At 43.6% G+C, this 10,071-nt stretch overlaps 1 protein-coding gene across 3 annotated transcripts in view; it reads left to right on the top strand.

Annotated features, from left to right (window-relative positions):
- Window positions 1-3,703: 3,703 nt before the first annotated feature.
- LOC147905497 (RNA-binding S4 domain-containing protein) overlaps window positions 3,704-10,071 on the top strand; it is a 51,731-nt gene continuing 45,363 nt past the window's right edge. Inside the window, exons 1-2 of one of the 3 annotated variants that reach the window (XM_087380253.1) lie at window positions 3,704-3,993; window positions 4,154-4,254. In XM_087380253.1, coding sequence (XP_087236379.1) covers window positions 3,795-3,993; window positions 4,154-4,254 — 300 coding nt within the window. In that variant the 5' untranslated portion in view covers window positions 3,704-3,794. The remainder of the gene's footprint in view (window positions 3,994-4,153; window positions 4,255-10,071) is intronic. The other 2 variants (XR_015541666.1, XM_087380245.1) reach the window with 2 other exon arrangements.

Raw genomic sequence — 10,071 nt, 5'->3', positions numbered from 1 at the left:
CTACATTGTCGAGTTCCATTCCACCACCCGCTATGAGAGTCATTCACCCATTGACAATGGATGGTTTCGATGTGCAATGGAGGTGCCCCAAACCCCCCTCCAAACCTCATTTTGCCATCCAAATGCTCATTTATGAGCATTGGGAAGGCTGTGAGCAGTTGTCACTGCCTTCCATGATGCTCTGACTATAGAGAGCTACAGGTAAACCATTCAAATGGTTTCTTTGGTGGCATGTAGGAAAGTACATTGTACACTTGCTATCCCAGTGGTTATTTGTTGCTCATCCACATCCCAGATTTGGTAAAATGCTTGCAAGCTCAGTTGGGAGAAGGGAGCAAAGTTGCTTGAAATGCTTGCAAGTTCATTTGGTAGAAGGGGGACAAAGTACAAGGGATCCAAATTGTCTTTTGTCTTTTTGACGATGAGAATATCTAGCATGCTCTTCCACACGAGTGCTTGCCTAAATGCTTGCATTGCATGCTTGTTTGGGAAGACTTGCCAACCCAATCTTGCAAAAGAACACATACTTGAAGATAGCTTTGTAAGCGTAGGTAGCACAATGTTTGTGGTTGGTGGAATAACATAAGGATTTGTAGAGATTTTGGAACACCATGTTTGTGGCAAGTGAAACAATATAATAAGGATTTGTAGAGACTTTAGAGGATTGTTCCTTGCAACAGTAGTAGCTGATGGGAGCTATCCAAACTTCGGCCCAGCAATAGACCATGTGGCTAGAAATCAAGATTGGCTACTACTCCTCACAATGGATCCATGCCTCTTTTTAGATCCATTTTTACAGTTTGGAGGTTTGCATGTGGCCGGGCTACTTGGTGTTTGAACCTCATTTGAAGGTCTGCATGTTTGGAGGTTCCTTCATGTTTGCCTCTCCCCATTGTACCTCACACCATTTCATCTACTAAATACATCATGCCATGTTCTTTCTCCTCCCACGTTCATCATTGCAAAATGCCCTACATTTCTAGGACGCTTTTCCAAGTTCCACTTATGGCATGTTGGCCCTCATTGCTGGATCTATAGCATACACTTTGCGGGTGCTGGGAAGTGTCCCAACTTCTAGTTTGCCCAGCTTGTTGTTAATTGTGATGTCCTTAACGAAAGGTTACTTTCTTTCACATAATGGAAAGGGCACAACTCCAAAGGATTCTGGGCATCCTCAACAAAGTGACTACCTAGGAAACATCGAGCTCCAATACAAAACTTGTCCATCTGAATGATTTACAACACTTGTTGCTAGAGTAGGATTGAAGCTTGAAAGGTGAGTATGAATTCCTTTGTCATCGGAACTGAGTTACCTCTCAATCCATGAGCATGTTGCTAGAACAATTGCCGTTCATGTCATGATAGCCCACACCCACCTTGCTTTGACATAGCCCGACCCTCTTGAGTTTGTACTACTTATTGTTTGCTCCCCTACATGCCTAGAAATTTTGTCTCTCTCTTCATCTTCCACGGTATTCTATCAAGGATGAGTTCTATCACTAGTAATCCCTTATTTGTTAAAACCTTTATATTTTCTTTGTTAAGACCTTAACACAAAGACCATCATCACAGAGGTGGAACTACATCGAATGCAAAATGTAGGAGCTATCGTGAGACATGAAATCTGTAGCCTCTTCCAGTAGCCTTCTACTTGAATCTACTGGTAGACGTTTGAGCTTCTAGTAGTAACACTCTTCTAGTAGCCTCCCCCAACGTATGTAGAATGGAATTCATGAAAAAACTAAATCTGCAACATGGAAACTCTTTTCAAATTTTGAGAATGGAGGGGTAGCTAGTGGATGGGTCATGGCGGATTCGCCTATTTGGGTTTGATGTTTGAAATTTACAGGCTGGCACAATGGTTGGTGGTGCAAAAGGTTGCGATTCAAAATCATAGGGAGAGGCATTCCACATGGAAGCCTTGAGCGGCGTCCAAGGAAGCGTGCTGCCTTTGCTCACCCCGTCTATAAGAAATATATTAGATGAGAAGCTGTAGCGTGCTCTTCCATGCCAGTGCTTGCCAAATGCTTGCATTGCAGGCTTGTTTGGGAGAACTTGGCAACCCAATCCTGCAAAAAAACACATACCAAAGATAGATCTCTAAGTCTAGGTAGCACAATGTTTGTGGCAGGTGGAGTAGTGTAAGGATTTGTAGAGATTTTAAAATACCATATTTGTGTGGTAGGTGAGCAATATAGTAAGGATTTGTAGAGACTTAGGAGGAGTGTTCCTTGCAGCAGCGTGTGAGAGTTGTCTGAACTTCAGCTTGGCAACAGACCATGTGGCTAGAAATCAAGGTTGGCAACTGCACCTCACAATGGATCCATGCCTCATTTCATATTTGTTTTTAAAAGTTTGGAGGCTTGCATGTGGGTGCCGTGCTATGTGGTGTTCGAAGGTCTGCATGTTTGGAGGTTCCTTCATGTTTGCCTCTCCCCGTTGTGGCTCACACCATTTTATTTCCCAATCCATCATGCTGTGCCTCTCCATTCCCTCTCCACCCATGCTCATCATTGCTCTATCCCCCACATCTCTATAAGATTTTAGCGCTCCAGGCTTCAATTATGGCACATTGGCCCTCGTTTGGTACTAGATCTATGGGTGGCTGGGAAGTACCCCTACTTCCAATTTTCCCACCGAAATCCAAGGCTTGTTGTTAGTTGTGTTGTCCTCAATGAAAGGTTACTTGCTTTTGCATAATGGAAGGGCACAACTACAAAGCGTTCATCTTGAATTGCAGATTCAAAGTGACTACCCAGGTTATGTAGAGCTCTAGAACATAACTCGTTTGTGTGAATGATTTACAATGCTTCCTGCTAGAGCATGATCGAGGTATGAATTTATTTGTTGTCGAAACTGAGTTACCTGTCAATCCATGAACAGTCGCTAGAACAATTGTCGTTCATGTCATGATAGCGTGCACCCACGTTGCTTTGACCCAGCTCGACCTTCTTGAGTTTGTACTACCTGCTATTTGTTGCCCTTATGTCCCTAGGATTTTCGTCGTTGTCTTCATCTTCCATAGTCTTCCATCGTCGTTGTCTTCATCTTCCATTGTAATCCGTCAATGATGAATTCTATCGCTAGTAATCCCTTATATTTTGTTAAAACCTTTATATTTTCTTTGTTAAGTCCTTTATAGAAAGACCATCACTTCAGAGGTCGAGAAGTACGGAATGTAAAAAGCAAGAGCTATAGCGACATGAAATTTGCAGCCTCTTCCAATAGCCTTCTAATTGAATTCATTACATATGCTCGAGCTTACAATAACAATATTGTAGTAGCCCCCCCAAACATGCGTATCCATGAGAAAACTGAAGCTGCAGTGTGGAAAAAGAGATTTATGCTCTTTCGAATTTCGAGAATGGAGGGGATAGGTCATGGTGGATTCACCAATTTTGAGTTGGACGTTTGAATTTTGTAGGTTGGCACACTGGTTGGCAGTGGAGAAGGTGGTGCCCGAGTGTTGCCTTTGCTTGCCACATGGCACCCAGAGAAGAGAGAGATAGATGAGGCACATGTGTACTGGAGATTGCGATCCGTTAAGGTCGGATGCTATCAAAATTAGGGACACATGGTTGTCGGAAGGTGGTCAAACCATGTCGAAGTTACGGGCACACGTTCCTACCTCCTGCCAAAACTTGCCTACATGTGTAGTCCGATTGCATCCATTATAGGATTGCCTTGACTCAAGCATCCCATGTGACTGATAGAGAGAGATGGGAGAACATCACCGTCTCTTTTTTGAACTTTTGTAAACCCGTAGTCCAATAAGTATAAAATTCCATCGGTTTATGATAGGAATAGTTACACAACTTTTTGCAGCTATGGCTTCGCCCTTCCTCAAAGGACCTTCCTTCTTGCATTGCGTCTCTGCGCGCTTCTTCCACGACACAATCCATACCTCACTCGCGCCTTTTGCCCCCCTTCCTGCTAGAAGCTTGTGTCGTAGCTCTCCAGTTCTCCCCTGTAACCATTCCCCGAAAAGCGCAGGTATCCAAAGCTTTTTGCCCTGGGAATCATCGGTTTGCTCCTTCCCAGCAGTTTGAAGTGGCTGAAGACAGCTTGGTGCTAATCGTATGTTTTCCCCTCGTACTCGACTCGTGCTCGTGCTTTTCAATCTCTCATAGCATTGGCTCGGTCGAGTTGTCAGGTTTGTGCTTTGCAGCTGCAATTCCCAAGGACGGGAAGAATGATATCCTTGCTGGGGTCGACAAAGTCAATGTGGAAGTCGTGGTTCGAGTTCTTGAACAGGTGTGTGTGGGAGATGAATAAATTTCTCCTTACACCGACGTTGATGTTTTGGCTAAAGTTCGGTTGGTGTGCATCTCTTTGCCTAAGCGTTGCTGATCTCCCTTTACTTGTGCCATCCGGTTGAATCGCATCTCTTGTACGTATGATTGCGAAACACATTTTCAGATACTGCCCACCACTGTGCAATGAACGATAATAAACAGATAAAAGATGAACAGCATGCAGCCGTACTTATCTAAGGGACAAGGATCTCTGCTCAATTGACCTGCTGCGGACTAACATCCCACACTCAAAGTGCTGGTTCTCAGATCTACAACATCCATCATGCATTGCTCTAGCAGAGATAAGGGGAGACGTGAAAGTTGGCTGTGCACAGTGCATAGTATATGCTGCATTTATCTGTGTAATCTTTATTTGGCTAAGGTGAAAAGCATTGTTAAGGAGAGTGGGGAGTTTATGCGTCGTCCCATCGAGAGACTTTGCCCAGATGGAAAGCTCACCATACATGCAATTCAACTATTCAACTTATGTCAAAAACTCAGAAAACAGACAGTGAACAAAACTGTGAATATATCGCAGCATGCAAAAGAGTGAACCTCGTCACTGTAAGGCTCCAACAAAGTCCAGGAGCTCTGCTGCACTAGATCTCCAACATGCCTCTGGGAGAGGCTTATGTAGGCAGGAACAAATCAGGCTGGGGGGAAGGTTCATATGGGGGCTGGAACAGCCCGGTTACATCTCTAGCTAACCATGGGTTGCCAGTAGCTATACCAAGGGTTAGAAGAGACCTTGGGACGAGACATTAGGTTTAGAAGCCCCTAGGGCTAAGGTTAAGAAACGCCATCTGGATGAGAGATCTCAAGGGATAAAAAACATTCATGATATATTTCGCCATGGCCTAGCTATATATTGGCATGAGGGCTTGCGTCATGGGCATTTATTGATTAGGTACTGGGATTGTGGATCTTGGTCATAGCTTTGGCAGGCTGTCAAGCTAGTACGATGCCTCCCTTGTGGAAGGGATGTTTCTGGTATGGGAGATGGATGTCTACTGGGCTAGGGTCAAGGCATAGAGCTTACCCCTGACTTTTATGTGCACAAGAGTGAGCTGAAAGAGCTCTATGATTGGGCAGGTGAGTTTCAGATGGTGATTCGTATATCTTAGTCCCTACTCTTTGGTTTGGTCAATGTTATTGGGATAGTTGATAGTCGCTTAGTGGGATCAGGGTGGGACTTTTGAAACAACTGCTTGACCAAGTTTGGTAAGCAACAGACCTTGGTAGGGTACAACTTTAAGCCAGAGTTGATACAAACCATGGGATGCACCCGCTAATAACCCATAAGGGTGGGAGCTAGCAGCTCACCACCCAGCCATAGGCTCAGTACGTCGAGCCACCCCCAAGCCAGCCAGCCTTGAAATCCAGTCCTGCATCCCATACCACATGCCCTTTCCTCTAGTTGCGGCTCCTAGGCCAGCAGGTCTATGTCCTAAGCGCTCGGACCCCCTATAAGGAGCCCTTGGCCTATACTTATGGCCACGCCCCGGCTATCTTTAGCAGTGAGCCTTAACTTTAGCATGCATGTCCAAAGTAGCTTGTGGGTCAAGCGTTGCCATGTTTAGCTCAGCCATGCCTAAATTAGCAGGCCAGCTCAATCTATAAGCTTTGGCCACATTCCGAGGTTATTCCTAACCCTGGGATAGACCATGCTCTAACCTTAAATCTAATCCTAGATCCTAGGTTAGTCTGGCCTTGGCTTTGGTTAAGCCTAGGCTCTTGTTACTCTCCTACAGCAAGCTAGTTTAGGTTTAGTTCAGCAGCTAAAAATAAAAGTTTGAAAAATTCTCCAAGATTTGAAACTTTTATGAGAGATTTTTTAAAGTTTCACCAGGATTTACAACTTTTTCTTTAAAATTCAAAAGGAAATATATAAAATTGTAATATGTTTTGCAAATATTGTGAAACTAAAAAAGCTAGCTTGATAAACTTTTGCCAATATTTTATATTAATATATACGTATAGCTTTGATAAAAACATCCCAGCTTTTTCTTTAAAATTCAAAAGGAAATATATAAAATTGTAATATGTTTTGCAAATATTGTGAAACTAAAAAAGCTAGCTTGATAAACTTTTGCCAATATTTTATATTAATATATATGTATAGCTTTGATAAAAACATCCCAGCTACTTATCCAACCCCAACAACATAAGGTATTATGGGATCGCCTTTTTGAAAAATGTAGGTCCCACATGGCGTCTAGCTTTATTATTGGCTTGGTTGGTCATAGGGATGCTTGATAGCCAAGAGCATTGAGGCTCAGCTAGTAATGAATGTCTGATAGTTTGCATTTCATGAATAGATGTGAAAGATAAGTACCAAGTACAATAGGGTCCCCTTTTATAGGTATAGGACAGGAAAAAGTACACCTATGCTTATGGGATAGACAATCTAGGATGCCATGTGGCAACTCGAGGCTTCCCCTACTTAAAGTACTATTTATTTACAAGCCATTTTAAAGGCTGCCTATACTAGGAATTACCAGGTAAAATTCACCTTTGTTACAGTCCATCCTGCACAAAAGAAAATTTACCCTCAAATTTGGCTGTAACAAGGGAATACCATCCAAAATAAGGAAGCAAAACTCATCTCTGGTCATAGCAGGTGTAAAACAGGGAGCAATCACTGCTGTAGCGGTCCAAAATCCTCCGTTGGTGCATGCTGAACTGAGTAGGTAGAGTAGACAAGTCTCAGCAGCTCCACATAGCTGGAAAGGGTCATGTCTGGTCCCAAAATCAGCTGAGTAAGGAAGGATACTGATCTGCCATTAAGACTTATCCCCAGTAACCCCCTCCATGTGATGTAGTGCTCAATGTAGGATTTGTTCTGAGGATGTGGTCTCTAAATCCAATGATCCTCTCAGGTATGTACTGGATATGGCCTTCCTCATCCATGGGATGCAGTTCTTCCATAACATGGTCTGTTGGGCCCAAGTACTACTTCAAGAGGGATACGTGGAACACATTATGAATCCTAGAAGAAGGGACCAGCTCCAGCCTATGAACCACCTCACGAATTCTCTGCAATACCTTGTAGGGCCCATAGTATCTATGGGCCAGCTCAGTCTTCCCCTTCAATGAAGCATATCTGGACTTAAGGAGCCTGAGGAAGACATAAATCCCCTTCTTCAAAAGCAAGCTCTTTCCTATTCTCGTCAGCATATGCCTTCATGCATGCTTGTGCTTTAACCATATGGTCCTTGCATTGCTGGAGTAGGGCAGCCATATGTGTCAAATCATCAATGGCTTGCTGGTTAGTCATGGCTCTATCCAAAACAGTAGAGGGAACATGTGCCTTCTACCCATACATGGCCTCAAATGGGCTCAGCCCTATGGAGGTGTCCTTAGTATATTATAGCAAAAACCAGCCAAGTGTAGCCACCTGTCCTGTGCGGTCTGGGTGTCAAAACAAAAAGGCCTGAGATACTCCTCCAGCCACCCATCAACCCGTTCAGACTGGCCATCAGTTTGGGGGTGGTTAGCAGTACTTGGAGTGAGGAGTGTCCCCATTGCCTTGAACAATTCTTGCCAAAACTGGCCCATGAATTTGGAGTCTCTGTCACATACTATTTCCTCTGGCAGACATTTAATTTGAACACATTTTTGATGAACTGAGCAGCTACCATAGAGGCTGAATATTGTGTCTTGGTGGGAATAAAATGTGCTGCCTTTGTGAGCCTATCAACCACAACAAAGATATTATTCCAGCCCCTAGCCTTTTCAGGTAGACCAGTAATGAAGTCCATTGAAATGTGGGTCCACGTACTCTCTGGAATGGGCAGAGGCTGAAGCACACCTGCTGGCCTGAGATTCAATTCTGTGTTTTGTTGGCAGGACCTTCAGCTTTGAACATACTCGTATGCATCCTTCATAGCCCCTTCCATATAAAGCTTTGCCTCACCCTGTCATAGGTCTTAAACGGTCCTATATGTCCAGCCATAGGAGAGGAGTGTCCCGCAGGACCAGCAGCCTATTGGTGTTCTCCACAAGAAAGACCCTCACTTTGTACTATAATAGGACATTGAACAGCTTGCAATTGAGATGATCTTCACAAAAAGGGTTTTGCAGGTCTTGGAAGATGGCGGCAACCTCGGGGTCCGAAATTCCATGAATCCACTGTTTGTATATCTCAGTGATAGAGCTTAGCGTACATGTCCACATCCTTCAGAGAGTCTGCCACAATATTCTCCTTCCCTGCTTTATATTCAATGCCATATTATAGTTTTGAATGATTAAAGCCACCTTCTTTGCTTGGGAGCGAGATTAGTCTGGGATAAAAATTCCTTGAGAGTTCTATGGTCAGTCCTCGCCTTGAAATGGCTGCCATACACATAATGATGCCACTTTTCAATGGCATGGAGTATAGCCGACACCTTGTGGTCATATATGTGAAAAGTGAGCTCCTTGGCATCCAGCTTCTACTCTCATAGGCAACTACTCCATGGGGCTATGCCTCTCCCACTTAGCATAGAATAGAACAAATTAGCAGGGAAAACTTGGGAGCCCCAAATTTCAGTCAAACCATGACTTGTGAAAGCCAAAAATGCACCTCCTGGAACCAATTTCGAGGTAGAAATTAGGGCAAATGATATCTGATCCCAGCCAAACTTTGTACAGGTGTTCCAGGGGCAGAGGCGACTCAGCATATGCAGGGAATCCCTCTAGTAGGCTCACACGTGGTAGAACAGAATCTAGGACACTTCTGGCGATTTTTTGCATAGAGGTAGCCTTTGGTGTAACAAAGGTGAAATTTACTTGGTTATTTTTAGCTTAGTAGGGTTTTAAATGGCTTTGTAATTGAGTAATACTTTAGTAGGGGAGCCAAATGTTGCCATGTGGCATCCTAGGGTGGCTATCCCATAATTCATGTCGTAAATGTTGCCAGGTCCAAACCTATAAAAATGGGGAGGGGGGTTCTACTGTCCGAGTATTTATTCATGATTGGCAATCATATAAACATTCTTCTCAAAGCTGAGCTCCCCTGCTCTTGGCTGAAACTGAGCTGAACTCAACTAGGACCTGATTCCTAGCCGACGAATGACTGTCCTAGTCTGTAGCTTGTGCAGCCCCTCACAAGTCATGGTTTCTACCTAAGATGCCAAGTATTTTGATGATTCAGCACATGTATTCCACTGTTTTCATGCTGGTCTACACATCTAGTACTGCCTACTGTCTTCTTTGGTTACATAAGCTGTGGAAATAAGGTTAAACTAGTAAGCTGTAGGCTAGTTTAGCTACATTGGTATTGGGTCTACTTCCTTGCAAAAGTTGCTAAAATCATCAGGTGACACGTGTCAGCCTCTGAGACCCTCGAAATTTCAGCTGCTCAGATTTATACAATTTTCATATCATTGTGATGAGGCTGGTCAGGAGATCCAGAACCTCAATCACTTCATTGAAATTCCAAGAATTGACCTAGAAATTTTCTAAATCAAGTGGCGCTGGTAGAAATCTGCATGTATCTGGCAAATTACAGTTTCAAGTCTGCTTTTTCCTGCATATTCAATTTCTTATGTGGAAATTCTTGATGATTACATGGAGAATGATAGAGAACCTGAAGACAACTCTTGTGTGGATGATGAAAATCTGTTCTGGGACACCCAAATTGAGATCTATAGCATATCTCTGGAGGCATTTATGGGTTCCCAAAGCGCCCAAACACTCAGGCTGAAAGGGACCATCAATGGCAAACCAGTTCACATATTGGTTGACAGTGGGAGCACCCACAATTTCATTAACTCTAAGTCTGTCCTATCAGTTA

The sequence above is a fragment of the Dipteris shenzhenensis genome, chromosome 1 (assembly GCF_047967505.1).
Source record: "Dipteris shenzhenensis isolate YYH24624 ecotype China chromosome 1, Dip_SZ_1.0, whole genome shotgun sequence".
Classification (NCBI taxonomy): domain Eukaryota; kingdom Viridiplantae; phylum Streptophyta; class Polypodiopsida; order Gleicheniales; family Dipteridaceae; genus Dipteris; species Dipteris shenzhenensis.
This window is presented reverse-complemented; position numbering and strand designations above follow the sequence as displayed.